At 38.6% G+C, this 16,375-nt stretch overlaps 1 protein-coding gene across 4 annotated transcripts in view; it reads left to right on the top strand.

The window, feature by feature from the left end:
* F8 (coagulation factor VIII) overlaps positions 1-16,375 on the top strand; it is a 125,099-nt gene that overhangs the window by 55,606 nt on the left and 53,118 nt on the right. For all 4 annotated transcript variants that reach the window (XR_009698946.1, XM_061178997.1, XM_061178998.1 and 1 more), the window contains exon 13: positions 2,973-3,182. Coding sequence is in view for 3 of the 4 variants with exons in the window: in XM_061178997.1 (XP_061034980.1) it covers positions 2,973-3,182 (210 nt within the window). In the remaining variant the exon portion in view is untranslated. The remainder of the gene's footprint in view (positions 1-2,972; positions 3,183-16,375) is intronic.

Here is a 16,375-nt window from a genome sequence, read left to right as displayed (position 1 = left end):
GTCTGTTGTAACTTCTCCTTTTTCATTTCTAATTTTATTGATTTGAGTCCTCTCCCTCTTTTTCTTGATGAGTCTGGCTAATGGCTTATCAATTTTGTTTATCTTCTCAAAGAACCAGCTTTTAGTTGTATTGATCTTTGCTATTGTTTTCTTTGTTTCTATTTCATTTATTTCCGCTCTGATCTTTATGATTTCTTTCCTTCTGCTAACTTTGGGTTTTATTTGTTCTTCTTTCTCTAGTTTCTTTAGGTGTAACGTTAGATTGTTTACTTGAGGTTTTTCTTGTTTCTTTAGGTAGGCTTGTATAGCTATAAACTTCCCTCTTAGAACTGCTTTTGCTGCATCCCATAGGTTTTGGATCGTCGTGTTTTCATTGTCATTTGTCTCTAGGTATTTTTTGATTTCCTCTTTGATTTCTTCAGTGATCTCTTGGTTATTTAGTAACATATTGTTTAGCCTCCATGTGTTTGTGCTTTTCACGTTTTTTTCCCTGTAATTCATTTCTAATCTCATAGCATTGTGGTCAGAAAAGATGCTTGATATGATTTCAATTTTCTTAAATTTACTGAGGCTTGATTTGTGACCCAAGGTGTGATCTATCCTGGAGAATGTTCCGTGCACACTTGAGAAGAAAGTGTAATCTGCTGTTTTTGGATGGAATGTCCTATAAATATCAATTAAATCTATCTGGTCTATTGTGTCATTTAAAGCTTCTATTTCCTTATTTATTTTCATTTTGGATGATCTGTCCATTGGTGTAAGTGAGGTGTTAAAGTCCCCCACTATTACTGTGTTACTGTCAATTTCCTCTTTTATAGCTGTTAGCAGTTGCCTTATGTATTGAGGTGCTCCTATGTTGGGCGCATATATATTTATAATTGTTATATCTTCTTCTTGGATTGATCCCTTGATCATTATGTAGTGTCCTTCCTTGTCTCTTGTAACATTCTTTATTTTAAAGTCTATTTTATCTGATATGAGTGTAGCTACTCCAGCTTTCTTTTGCTTTCCATTTGCATGGAATATCTTTTTCCATCCCCTCACTTTCAGTCTGTATGTGTCCCTAGGTCTGAAGTGGGTCTCTTGTAGACAGCATATATATGGGTCTTGTTTTTGTATCCATTCAGCAAGCCTGTGTCTTTTGGCTGGAGCATTTAATCCATTCACGTTTAAGGTAATTATCGATACGTATATTCCTATGACCATTTTCTTAATTGTTTTGGGTTTGTTTTTGTAGGTCCTTTTCTTCTCTTGTGTTTCCCACTTAGAGAAGTTCCTTTAGCATTTGTTGTAGAGCTGGTTTGGTGGTGCTGAATTCTCTTAGCTTTTGCTTGTCTGTAAAGCTTTTGATTTCTCCATCAAATCTAAATGAGATCCTTGCCGGGTAGAGTAATCTTGGTTGTAGGTTCTTCCCTTTCATCACTTTAAGTATATCATGCCACTCCCTTCTGGCTTGTAGAGTTTCTGCTGAGAAATCAGCTGTTAACCTTATGGGAGTTCCCTTGTATGTTATTTGTCGTTTTTCCCTTGCTGCTTTCAATAATTTTTCTTTGTCTTTAATTTTTGCCAATTTGGTTATTATGTGTCTCGGCATGTTTCTCCTTGGGTTTATCCTGTATGGGACTCTCTGCACTTCCTGGACTTGGGTGGCTATTTCCTTTCCCATGTTAGGGAAGTTTTCAACTATAATCTCTTCAAATATTTTCTCCGGTCCTTTCTCTCTCTCTTCTCCTTCTGGGACCCCTATAATGCGAATGTTGTTGCGTTTAATGTTGTCCCAGAGGTCTCTTAGGCTGTCTTCATTTCTTTTCATTCTTTTTTCTTTAGTCTGTTCCACAGCAGTGAATTCCACCATTCTGTCTTCCAGGTCACTTATCCGTTCTTCTGCCTCAGTTATTCTGCTATTGATTCCTTCTAGTGTAGTTTTCATTTCAGTTATTGTATTGTTCATCTCTGTTTGTTTGTTCTTTAATTCTTCTAGGTCTTTGTTAAACATTTCTTGCATGTTATCGATCTTTGCCTCCATTCTTATTCCGAGGTCCTGGATCATCTTCACTATCATTATTCTGAATTCTTTTTCTGGAGGGTTGCCTATCTCCACTTCATTGAGTTGTTTTTCTGGGGTTTTTTCTTGTTCCTTCATCTGGTATATAGCCCTCTGCCTTTTCATCTTGTCTATCTTTCTGTGAATGTGGTTTTTCTTCCACAGGCTGCAGGATTGTAGTTTTTCTTGCTTCTGCTGTCTTCCCTCTCTATATATACTTTTTTATTACTTATTTTCAACTTGAGAATAGGTTGTAGATATCATGCCCCTTTATCTCTTAATACTTCATTGTGTATTTCCTATGAATAAAGATATTTGCTTATATAATCAAAGTGGAGTTATGAAATCCAGAAAATTTAACATTGATAGAATACATTATCTAATACATTTATACAATAAACTTACCTAATGGGTAGCCAATATTCCAGTTGTATCAATCAGTGCTGTCTTTTGTAGCATTTCCTCTCTCCGTTTCAGGGTCTAGTCGTGGATCTAGTTGTCCTGCTTCTTTGAAATCTGTTTCCTTGAATTTGGAACACTAGCAGATACTAATTTTGATCACCAGATCAAGAGTTTTTTTTCTGTTTTTTTCCTCTGTGTAGTTGTTATTTTTCTCCTTGCAGCTAATAAGCAGTGTATAGGGAGATACTTTGAAACCATGCAAATGTCCTGCTCCTCATCAAACTGCCACCCACCATATAGCATCTAAATCCATCATTACTATGATGTTCTATGACTCTCCTCACTTTGAGATTGGAACTTAGCTGATCAAGTATTAACAATTTACTTTTTTGAAAGGTATAATGTTACCTCTTCTTGGGAATAAGGTAACGGGCATAACATATAATCTTTTCTAATCAGATCATCACAATCCAAAATAATAAATGCAGATACTACTAAAATCTTTTATTCTCCATTCTTTTTGCAGGCATCAATGGCTATGTTTTTGATAGCTTGCAGCTGTCGGTTTGTTTGCATGAGGTGGCATACTGGTACATTCTAAGTATTGGAGCACAGACTGACTTCCTGTCTGTCTTCTTCTCTGGATATACCTTCAAACACAAAATGGTCTATGAAGACACACTTACCCTATTCCCCTTCTCAGGAGAAACTGTCTTCATGTCAATGGAAAACCCAGGTTAGTTATTTATATTATTCTTTTGCTAACAATGGTGTTTGCTTCACTAGCCATTCACATGTTCTTTTGCCCACTAGCTTACATTTGGGTAGATACTAAATGGTTCAAGTGATTTTGGTAATTACAAGGCATTTTAAAGACAACACCACATCAGGTATTTAAGTTAAAAGTCTTTGTTGTAAAAAGTGCTTTTACTTGCCATCGGCCAAAATTTTAAGTGTGTTTACTAAACTGTAGTGGTGAATATACATTTATACATGCAGTTAACACACTGGGACTAAACATGTTTCTATGTGCCTTGTGAACATTGGTATTGCTGGGAAGTACATCATAATTTCCTTTTGCACACATAACATCAAACCACTGTGAAGCCTTCTGGACGAATGTGGCTGTCAGCTTCTCGTCCTCTCTCTCCCTCCATAACTACTGCAAGGCTTTTGAGAGCACCAGCCCAGTGATCAGGAGGAACACAGACCTGGCCTAAATCTAACACAGATTGTTGCAGCTTAGTAACAAGTGCTCCTTGTCCCTCCCACCCCCATCACCTGCAGAGGGAAGTACATAAAACTACCTACAGATTGTAGTTATTCTCTTACACTTATGGCTTTTCTGGAGATAAATTCTCATGGGGAAATTTCTTGGGAATAAAAACCAATCTCATCATATAAAAATATAGATTCATGCTTGATGTCAGTCTATTTATCTCTTGTAAAAATAAAATACAGTGTGTGTGTGTGTGTGTGAAAAAAAAAATATAGATTCACCTTCATACCCAGAAACTTATCTCACTTCAAGAAATGCAGTTTTGTAAGAAGTGAGTGAAGAACCTGACAAAACTCCAATAACACCTCTGAAAGTATCTTGTTTATTCGTGTTTATGTCTTTGTTATCTGTTTTCCAGCTAAGTTGTTAAGGTCTCTAAGGACAGGGACCTTGTTATCTTGCTCATCACTGAATCCCGAATGTTTACAGTGCCTGGCCTATAGTAGACGCTTAATAAACATTTTTTCGATGAATGAATGAATTAAATACCTGCAAAAATATTACAAAACAGTGTGCATAATATGGTTGTAATTGTCTAAACCAAAGAAAGAAAGAAAGTGTGTGTGTGTGTGTCTGTGTGTAGGCAGAGAAAGATATTTAAAATATAAATATTTTGAGAAGCTTTTAAACTACTTTGGTGATCACTTAAATTCTAAAGACAAATTAAAACTCTGCTTTATGTGTCTTGAGGGAAAAGTCTGATCCCTTTTATTTGTCCTTTTGTGTCTGGTTTATTTCACTTGGCATAATTTTCACTCAGCTTCACTCAGCCGAGTCATCCACGTTGTGATATGTGTCAGTGCATCATTCTTTTTTTTTAAATTTTATTTATTTATTTTTAAAAATTTATTTGTTTTCGGCTGCATTGGGTCTTTCGTTGCTGCGTGCGGGCTTCCTCTAGTTGCGGCGAGCGGGGACTACTCTTTGTTGCGGTGTGCGGGCTTCTCATTGCGGTGGCTTCTCTTGTTGCAGAGCACGGGCTCCAGGCACGCGGGCTTCAGTAGTTGTGGCGCATGGGCTTAGTTGCTCCACGGCACGTGGGATCTTCCTGGACCAGGGCTCGAACCCGTGTCCCTGGCATTGGCAGGTGGATTCTTAACCACTGCGCCACCAGGGAATTCCCTGTCAGTACATCATTCTTGCAGCTCACTTTACACCCTGCTTTAACCGCATATCACCACAAAAAAATGATAATTATGTGATGTGATAAAGGCACATAGCTACCACTATGATGGTAATCCATATTGCAATATATAAATGTATCAAATCAATACACTATAAAGGTTAAACTTACACAGTGGTATCTATCAATTGTATCTCAATATAAAAAGAAACTATAGTGAGCAGGTTGGTCACCTGTTTCTGTAAATAACGTTTTGCTGGAACATATACACGAAAGATATACAATTAATTTTTGTATATTGACCTTGTATCTTGCAACCTTGCTAAATTCACTGTAAGATCTGGCAATTATTTTATAGATTCCCATAAGATTTTCTTGTACACAATCAAATTGTTGCAAATATTGACAGTTTCAGTTTTTCCTTTCCAACATTTATGCCTTTTATTTCTTTTTTTCTGTGCCTTAATTTTGAATAAAACTGGTAAGAGCAGGGAAAAAAACCCACATATCAGAAGTTTTGATGAGTCATTTTTATTATCAATTATATTAAAATATTAGAAATATTTTCTTTTTTTTTTAAAGGAACTCCTTTATTTATTTATTTATTTATTTATTGGCTGTGTTGGGTCTTCGTTTCTGTGCGAGGGCTCTCTCTACTTGCGGCAAGCGGGGGCCACTCTTCATCGCGGGGCGTGGGCCTCTCACTATCGCGGCCTCTCTTGTTGCAGAGCACAGACTCCAGACGCACAGGCTCAGTAGTTGTGGCTCACAGGCCTAGTTGCTCCGCGGCATGTGGGATCTTCCCGGACCAGGGCTCAAACCCATGTCCCTTGCATTGGCAGGCGGATTCTCAACCACTGCACCACCAGGGAAGCCCTAGAAATATTTTCTAATATCCATTGTGACTTCTTCTTTTATTCATAATTATTAAAACTGGTTTACTAAATTCCTAAACATATGGGTATTTTCTAGTTTTCTGTTGCTCATTTCATATTTTTACTTCACTGTGGTCATATAACATCCTCTACATGATTTCAGTTCTTTGAAATGTGGTGAGACTTGCTTTATGCCCAGCATATGGTTTACTTTGGCTAATGGCCTGTTGGAACTTAAGATGAATGTGTCTTCTGCAGTTGTTAGGTGGACTGTTCCATGTATGTCAAGTTGCTTTATCATTTTGTTAAAATCCTTATAAGTTTACTGATATTTTGTCTGCTTCTTACAGTTACTGAGAGAACTATGTTAAGAGCTCTACCTATAATTGTTGGGTTTGTTGTTTCAAAATAAATGAGGCAAAATAAAATCAGGTGCTTACAAATTTAAGATTGTTATGTACTCTTGTTAAATTAACCATGTTATCATTGTGAAATGTCCTTCTTTTTCTGAAGTAGTACTTGTTGCCATAATATCTGCTTTTTCTGAAATTTATGTGCCTCAATCACCTTTATTTTGGTTAATGTTTGTGTGGTATATATTTTTTTCCATTCTGGTACTTTCAGCCTATCTATGCACTTACATTTATAGTGTATCTCCTTAACATTTCTTATAGTGCACGTCTGCTGGTTAATTAATTTTATCAGGTTTTGCTTGTCTAAAAAGTCTTCATTTCTCCTGAAATTGTGAATAATATTTGCACTGTGTACATACCAATGAAAATAGCTCTTGGACAAATCTAGAACAGAACAAAGAAGTATCAGAAACACCGTGGAGCACAAAAATGAGGATGGCCAAATAGAAGAGTGTATCAAAAATTTGACTTGTGTCATTCTGTCCCTCACTCTGAAGCAGCTTGGTGCCAAAGGGGATCCCCTCTAAGGGATTTCTTCCCATGGGGAAAGGACAACAGGAGAACTGTAACACCTCTTGTCACTACCAGGAACACTAGCAGCCTTCACCACCTGAGGAGCTCCATAGTCTTCACAGATACTGAAGCCAGCTGATGGACCTTCTCAGAGTCCAAGCCACTGCACCCCCCCCAGAGGAGGAGCTGCATCCTCCCCTCAGGGCTTAGGCCTCCCCCAGCACCCACCATCTTCAGGGCTTGAGTTGCTGGTGTGCTTGCAACTCAGAGCCTGAGAACCCCATCATCCCTGGGGCCCATGTTGCTGCTCTACCTTGTCCCCCCAAGCACCAAGACACCACTGCACCCCACCCATCAGGACCTGAGCTGATGTGGCATGCCGTTAGAGAATGTGGACCCCAGCTTCTTTGGCGATCTGTGCATGCCTATGCCTTTGAAACTGGCACCACTACAGCAGATGTGCTCATACTCCAGGCTCAGGAACCATGAACTACACTGTCACTCTGAGCACCTGCACCCCAAACACTGGCACCACCATCAATGCATGTACATCTCTGTCCCAGAACCCAGCACTGCCATCAAGGCCTGTGTGCTCACATGCCAGACACAGCACCAACAAGAATCCCCTCAGCTAAGACCTCAGTCTGTGGGTGAAAAGAAGAACAAGAGGACCCCAGCATCCTTTGCCATCTAGGAGGCCAACAACCCTCACCACTACTGCCATCACAGACACTCACAGCCTTGACCACCAAGGACCCTCCACAGTCTTCGCTGACATTGACCTCAACTGACAGAGCTGCATGGAGACTATGCTGTTGTGCCCTCCCTGGAACTGGAGCTGCTGAACTGCAGAAGAAAGAAAGAGAGAAAGAGAGAGGGAGGGAGGAAGGAAGAAAGGAAGGAAGGAAGGAAGGAAAGGAAGGAAGGAAGGAAGGAAGGAACCCAGAAATCCTGGAGCTAAAGAATATAATGAATGAAGTGAAAAATGCAATAGAGAGCTTCAACAACATACTTGATTAAGCAGAAGAAACAATCTTCAAACTCAAAGATAAATCTTTTGAAATTATCCAGTCAAGAGGAGAAAAAAAAAAAGAATGAAGAAAGCCTACAGGATTTATGGAATACCATTAAATTTTTCCAGAGAAGACATACAAGTGACCAACAGGTATATGAAAATGTTCTCAACATCACTAATCATCAGGGAAATGCAAATCAAAACCACAGTGAGATATCAGCTCAGACCTGTCAAAATGGCTATTATCACTTCCAAAACTATGTTGAATAATAGTGGTGAGAGTGGGCAACCTTGTCTTGTTCCTGATCTTAGTGGAAATGGTTTCAGTTTTTCACCATTGAGGACAATGTTGGCTGTGGGTTTGTCATATACGGCCTTTATTATGTTGAGGAAAGTTCCCTCTATGCCTACTTTCTGCAGGACTTTTATCATAAATGGGTGTTGAATTTTGTCGAAAGCTTTCTCTGCATCTATTGAGATGATCATATGGTTTTTCTCCTTCAATTTGTTAATATGATGTATCACGTTGATTGATTTGCGTATATTGAAGAATCCTTGCATTCCTGGAATAAACCCCACTTGATCATGGTGTATGATCCTTTTAATGTGCTGTTGGATTCTGTTTGCTAGTATTTTGTTGAGGATTTTTGCATCTATGTTCATCAGTGATATTGGCCTGTAGTTTTCTTTCTTTGTGACATCTTTGCCTGGTTTTGGTATCAGGGTGATGGTGGCCTCGTAGAATGAGTTGGGGAGTGTTCCTCCCTCTGCAATATTTTGGAAGAGTTTGAGAAGGATAGGTGTTAGCTCTTCTCTAAATGTTTGATAGAATTCGCCTGTGAAGCCATCTGGTCCTGGGCTTTTGTGTGTTGGAAGATTTTTAATCACAGTTTCAATTTCAGTGCTTAGCCACAGCAATCAGAGACGAAAAAGAAATAAAAGGAATCCAAATCGGAAAAGAAGAAGTAAAGCTGTCACTGTTTGCAGATGACATGATACTATACATAGAGAATCCAAAAGATGCTACCAGAAAACTACTAGAGCTAATCAATGAATTTGGTAAAGTAGCAGGATACAAAATTAACGCACAGAAATCTCTTGCATTCCTGTATACTAATGATGAAAAATCTGAAAGTGAAATTAAGAAAACACTCCCGTTTACCATTGCAACAAAAAGAATAAAATACCTAGGAATAAACCTACCTAAGGAGACAAAAGACCTGTATGCAGAAAATTATAGGACACTGATGAAAGAAATTAAAGATGATACAAATAGATGGAGAGATATACCATGTTCTTGGATTGGAAGAATAAACATTGTGAAAATGACTCTGCTACCCAAAGCAATCTACAGATTCAATGCAATCCCTATCAAACTACCACTGGCATTTTTCACAGAACTAGAACAAAAAATTTCACAATTTGTATGGAAACACAAAAGACCCCGAATAGCCAAAGCAATCTTGAGAACGAAAAATGGAGCTGGAGGAATCAGGCTCCCTGACTTCAGACTATATTACAAAGCTACAGTAATCAAGACAGTTTGGTACTGGCACAAAAACAGAAATATAGATCAATGGAACAGGATAGAAAGCCCAGAGATAAGCCCACGCACATATGGTCACCTTATCTTTGATAAAGGAGGCAAGCATATACAGTGGAGAAAAGACAGCCTCTTCAATAAGTGGTGCTGGGAAAATTGGACAGGTACATGTAAAAGTATGAAATTAGAACACTCCCTAACACCATACACAAAAATAAACTCAAAATGGATTAAAGACCTAAGTGTAAGGCCAGACACTATCAAACTCTTAGAGGAAAACATAGGCAGAACACTGTATGACATAAGTCACAGCAAGATCCTTTTTGACCCAGGTCCTAGAGAAATGGAAATAAAAACACAAATAAACAATTGGGACCTAATGAAACTTAAAAGCTTTTGCACAGCAAAGGAAACCATAAACAAGACCAAAAGACAACCCTCAGAATGGGAGAAAATATTTGCAAATGAAGCAACGGACAAAGGATTAATCTCCAAGATTTACAAGCAGCTCATGCAGCTCAATAACAAAAAAACAAACAACCCAATCCAAAAATGGGCAGAAGACCTAAATAGACATTTCTCCAAAGAAGAGATACAGATTGCCAACAGACACATGAAAGAATGCTCAACATCATTAATCATTAGAGAAATGCAAATCAAAACTACAATGAGGTATCATCTCACACCGGTCAGAATGGCCATCATCAAAAAATCTAGAAACAATAAATGCTGGAGAGGGTGTGGAGAAAAGGGAACACTCTTGCACTGTTGGTGGGAATGTAAATTGATACAGCCACTATGGAGAACAGTATGGAGGTTCCTTAAAAAACTAAAAATAGAACTACCATATGACCCAGCAATCCCACTACTGGGCATATACCCTGAGAAAACCATAATTCAGAAAGAGTCATGTACCAAAATATTCATTGCAGCTCTGTTTACAATAGCCAGGACATGGAAGCAACCTAGGTGTCCATCATCGGATGAATGGATAAAGAAGATGTGGCACATATATACAATGGAATATTACTCAGCCATAAAAAGAAATGAAATGGAGGTGTTTGTAATGAGGTGGATGGAGTTAGAGTCTGTCATACAGAGTGAAGTAAGTCAGAAAGAGAAAAACAAATACAGTATGCTAACACATATATATGGAATCTAAGGGAAAAAAAAAAAAAAAAAAGAGGTCATGAAGAACCTAGTGGCAAGATGGGAATAAAGACACAGACCTACTAGAGAATGGACTTGAGGATATGGGGAGGGGGAGGGGTGAGATGTGACAGGGTGAGAGAGTGTCATGGACATATATACACTACCAAATGTAAAATAGATAACTAGTGGGAAGCAGCCGCATAGCACAGGGAGATCAGCTCGGTGCTTTGTGACCACCTAGAGGGGTGGGATAGGGAGGGTGGGAGGGAGGGAGATGCAAGAGGGAAGAGATATGGCAACATATGTATATGTGTAACTGATTCACTTTGTTGTAAAGCAGAAGCTAGCACACCATTGTAAAGCAATTATACTTCAATAAAGATGTTTAAAAAAAAATGGCTATTATCAAAAAATCACATGATAATAAGTGTTGGCAAAGATGTGGAGAAAGGGGAGTCCTTGGGACTTCCCTGGTGGTCCAGTGGTTAAGACTCCATGCTCCCAATGCAGGAGGCCTGCGTTCAATCCCTGGTCAGGGAACTAGATCCTGCATGCCGCAACTAAAGATCCCGCATGCCGCAACTAAAGATCCCGCATTGTCACAATGAAGATCCCGTGTGCCGCAACTAAGACCCAGCACAGCTAAATACATAAATAAATATTTTTAAAAAAAGAAAGAAAGAAAAGGGAATCCTTGTGCACTGTTGGTGGGAATATAAATTGGTGCAGCCATAATGGAGAACAGTATGGAGGTTCCTCAAAAAATTAAAAATAGAACTACCATATGATCCAGCAATCCCACTTCTGGTATATATACAAAGGAAATGAAATCAGGATCTTGAAGAGATATCTGCACTCCCGTGTTTATTGCAACATTATTCACAATAGCCAAAACCTGGAAATAACCCAAGTGTCCATTGATGAATGAATGGAAGAGTAGAAAGACCCTGAGCTCACCTGCTCTCACAGGCACACCAAATCACAACTATTTTCAGAACAACCATCAATGGAAAAGACTGGAGCCTACCAGAAAAGATTGTCTACAACTAGAGATATAAAGAAGGAACCACAATAAGATGGGTAGGAGGGGCATCATCATGATATAGTCAAATCCCATACCCCTGGGTGGACAATTCACAAACGGGAGGATAATTACCATTGCAGAGGTCCTCCCCAAGGAGAGAGGGGTCTGACCCCATGTTGGGCTCCATAGCCTGTGGGTCATATACTGGGAAAACGAGCCCCCAGAGCATTTGGCTTTGAAGACCAGCAGGGCTTACTCTCCAGAGTCCCAGAGAGCTGTGGGAAGTAGAAACTGTACTCTTAAAGGGCGCACACAAACTCTCACATGCTCCAGGATCCAGGGTAGAAGCAGTAGTAGGAGCCTGGGTCAGACGTACCTGCTGATCTGGAGAGTCTCCCAGAGAGGTAGGAGGCAACTGCAGCTCACCTTGGGGACACAGACACTGGTGGCAGCCATTTGGGGAGCTGATTCTACCAGGAGGACACTGGTGCTGGTAAGCACCATTGTGAAATCCTCCCTCTAACTTATAAGCCTCAGGACCCATCCCCGCCCTGGCCCAACAGCCTGTAGGCATAAGTGCTGAGACACCTCATGCCAAGCAACTAACTGGGCATGGACACAGCCCCACCCACCAACAGACAGGCTGCCTTAAGACCCCCTGAGCCCACAGCTGCCCCTGGACATAGCCCTGCCCACCAGAGGGCACGGGATCTGCCCCACAAACCAGTGTGCAGGCACCAGACCCGGGACCCCCAGGGACCTCCAGCCAGAGACCCTGGGACCCAGCTCCACCCACCAGTGGGCAGACACCAGCTCCAGAATCCCCTGGGCTCTGGCCCTGCCCTCCAGTGAGCCTGCTCTAGCCTTGGGACCAGCTTCACCCACCAACAGGTGTCACTCTTTGTCACTATTTGCTGTCACTATTTGCAGATGACATGACACTATACATAGAAAATCCTAAAGACACCACCAAAAAACTACTAGAGCTCATCAATTAATTCAGTAAAGTTGTAGGGTCCAAAAATAATATACAGAAAATCTGTTGCATTTCTATACACTAACAACAAACTAAACTATCAGAAAGAGAAATTAAGGAAACAATCCCATTTACAATCGCATAATAAAGAATAAAATACCTAGGAATAAACCTGCTTAAGGAGGCAAAAGACCTGTACTCAGAAATCTATAAGATGCTGATGAAAGAAATCAAAGATGACACAAACAGATGGAAAGATATACCATGTTCTTGGATTAGAAGAATCAATATTGTCAAAATGACTGTACTACCCAAGGCAATCTACAGATCCAATGCAATCCCTATCAAATTACCAATAGCATTTTTCACAGAACTAGAACAAAAAAATTTTTAAATCTATATGTAAACACAAAAGATAATGAATAGCCAAAACAATCTTGAGAAGGAAAAACAGAACTAGAGGAATCATGTGCCCTGACTTCAGACTGTACTACAAAGCTACAGTATGGTACTGGTACAAAAAACAGAAATATAGATCAATGGAACACGATAGAGAGCCCAGAAATAAACCCACACACTTATGGTCAATCTACAACGAAGGGTGCAAGAATATACAATGGAGAAAAGACAGTCTCTTCAATAAGTAGAGCTGGGAAAACTGGACAGATACATGTAAGAGAATGATATTAGAAATTCTCTAAGACCATATACAAAAATAAACTCAAAATAAATTAAAGACCTAAATGTGAGACCAGATACTATAAAACTCCTAGAAAAAAACATAGATGAGACACTCTATGACATAAATAGTAGCAATATTTTTTTGGATCTGTCTCTTAAAGGAGATAAAAGCAAAAATAAACAAATGGGACCTAATTAAACTTAAAGCTTTTGCACAGCAAAGGAAACCATTGACAAAACAAAAACAAAAAGATCACCTACTGGGACTTCCCTGGTGGTCCAGTGGTTAAGAATCCGCCTTCCAATGCAGGGGATGCGGGTTCGATCCCTGGTCAGGGAACTAAGATCCCACATGCCACGGGGCAACTAAGCCCATGCGCGCTCTAGAGCCCATGCACCACAACTAGAAAGAAGCCCGCCTGCCACAACAAAAGATCCCGCGTGCTGAAACTAAGACCCAACACAGCCAAATAAATAAATATTTTTAAAAAAGACAACTTACTGAATGGGAGAAAATATTTGCAAATGATATGACAAACAAGGGGTTAATATCCAAAATATGTAAACAGCTCACACAACTCAACATCAAAAAAACAAACAACGCAATTTAAAAAATGGTCAGAAAGCCTGAATAGACATTTTTCCAAAGAAGACTTACAGATGGCTGAGAGGCACATGAAAAGGTGCTCACCATCATTAATCATCAGAGAAATGCAAATCAAAACCACAATGAGATATCACCTCACACTTGTCAGAATGGCCGTCATCAAAAAGACAACAAATAGCAAATGTTGGCAAGGATGTGGAAAAATGAAAGGCTAATACAATATTGGTGGGAATGCAAATTGGTGCAGCCACCATGGAAAACAGTATGGAGGTTTCTCAAAAAACTAAAAATAGAACTACTATATGACCCAGCAATTCCACTCCTGGGTATATATCCAAAAAAAAAAAAAAAAGAAAACTCTAATTGAAAAAAAAGATGTGTACCCCAATGTTCATAGCAGCATTATTTACAACTGCCAACCTGAGTGTCCATCAACAGATGAATGGATAAAGAAGATGTAGTATATATATATATATATACAGTGGAATACTACTCAGTCATTGAAAAATGAAGTTTTGCCCTTTGCAACAACATGGATGGACTTGGAGGGTATTATGCTAAGTGAAATATGTGAGACAGAGAAAGACAAATACTGTATGATATCACTTATATATGGAATCTAAAAAATACAACAAACTAGTGAATATAACAAAAAAGCAGCAGACTCACAGATACAGAGAACAAACTAGTGGTTACCAGTGGAGAGCGGGAAAGGGGGAGGGGCATGATAGGGAAAGGGGATTAAGATGTACAAACTACTATGTATAAAATAAATAAGCTACAAGGATATATACTATGACACAGGGAATATAGCCAATATTTTGTAATAAGGATAAATGGAACATAACCAAAAATTGTGAATCACTATGTTGTACACCTGAAACTTATATAATATTGTACATCAACCATACCTCAATGAAAAAGAGGAAAATTTTTGAATAAAAAAAATTTAAATTAAAAAACTCTCTGAAAAAGAAAAAAGTGATATATATGCGTGTATATATATATATATATATATATATATATATATATATGATGGAATATTATTCATCCATTAAAAAAGACAATATGGATGAACCTGGAGGGCATTATGCTAAGTGAACTAAGCCAGACGAAGACAAATATTGTATGGAATCACTACTATGGGAAATCGTTTTGAAAAAAAGAAAAAGAAAATGTAGAACTCACAGAAACAGATAGTAGAATGGTGGTTATATCATGTTTTGTAATCTTCTTTTTTTCCCCTCACTTAATAATGTATTTGATGTTTTTCTTTGTCAGTAAATATAGATGAACATCATCATTGTAGAAGATTGGTTAATATTCCACGCTAGAAAGATTGCACATGCTAGGGATATTGCACTATCATTAAAGAGCTCTTGTCTAATGAAGCCTGAGGTGTGCTCCTACCCACTTGTGATCAGCTGGGCTCTGTCTCTCTAGGTTACTTTGATAGGAACTAGCTCCAGGATTGAATATCAGCCTAAATAATTAGTTCATTGAAAGCCTCAGTTATATCACTGAGGTCGGAGGCAGGTCCGTATATTTGTAGTGCTGACCAAATCTCAAACTTGGCCAGGCGTCTTATGCCTGTTTCAGAAGTTGGAGTGGGAGATTGGCAGCTGAGGTGTCTCCAAGGGAATTATAAGTTAATTTTCTTTGCACCTGTGGTTATATCTCCTTTCTTATTTCAAATTTTATATGTGTGGAATTTCTTATATTTATTTGGTTATTTATTTTATTGAGTTTTAATCAAAGAATCAACTCTTCTTTAAGCTCTTGGATTGAAATTTATTAATTACTATAATGTTTTAATTTATTTTTATTCACACATGTAATAGAAAAAGATGTTCTCATTACAAAAATTCAACCAGTACAGATATAACTAAAGCTCCTCTTGATCACTGTTCCCAGGCCCTTCTCAGAGTGTGACGGATGTCATTCTAGACCTGTTTATGGAGTTTCATTTCCCCTTTTCTCACCCAATTACTGTCTCCCTCAGGAAAAGGAAGTATTAGATTTATCTAAGTTATAACAGTGGAATTTTTAGAGTGAAAAACCTTATTTAAATTACTCATTTCGGCTCCAGTCCTGGTCTACTCTGACCCAACATGGTTTTATACCATCAAAAATATGCTTTAAATATCATGAAATTGAGTTCTTGTATCCCATGTCTTCGTATTTTTTAATATACTCCTTTATTTTGGTAGAAGACATTCTCTAATCACTTCCTGAGAATGGCTGAATTAGAGGTAGATGTTCTGAATCCTTGTATATTAGAAAATGTCTTTATTCTCATTTCCCATTTGAGTGATTATCTGGCTGCACATAGATTGCAGTGTGCATTAATTCCAAAATGTTTGACCACAGGAACCTTTTCCATGGGCATCCCATTGTCTCATAGGGCTCTGTGGAAATATACTTTGAGGAAAGTTTTCTCTTTGAGGAAGAGCTGTATTCAGTGAAGATTTTGCTTGCAAATATTGTGACTTGATGAGACTGTTCAGGTACCTGATCGGTAGCTTAGTAAAGCTGTATTTGTTTTCATTTATGTTTATGCATATACTTTACCACCATGAAATTTTTTTACTCAGATAATCCTGTTCATAGTAGAAATTAATATTGCTAGAACCGTGGTGGGATTTTATGTTATTTGTATCCTAAACCTAAGTCCTGCTCCCTTATGCTTACTTATCCTACAAATTGGTCACCAAAGAGTTCTGTGTGA

The sequence above is a fragment of the Eubalaena glacialis genome, chromosome X, assembly GCF_028564815.1.
Source record: "Eubalaena glacialis isolate mEubGla1 chromosome X, mEubGla1.1.hap2.+ XY, whole genome shotgun sequence".
Taxonomy (NCBI): Eukaryota; Metazoa; Chordata; class Mammalia; order Artiodactyla; family Balaenidae; genus Eubalaena; species Eubalaena glacialis.
This window is presented reverse-complemented; position numbering and strand designations above follow the sequence as displayed.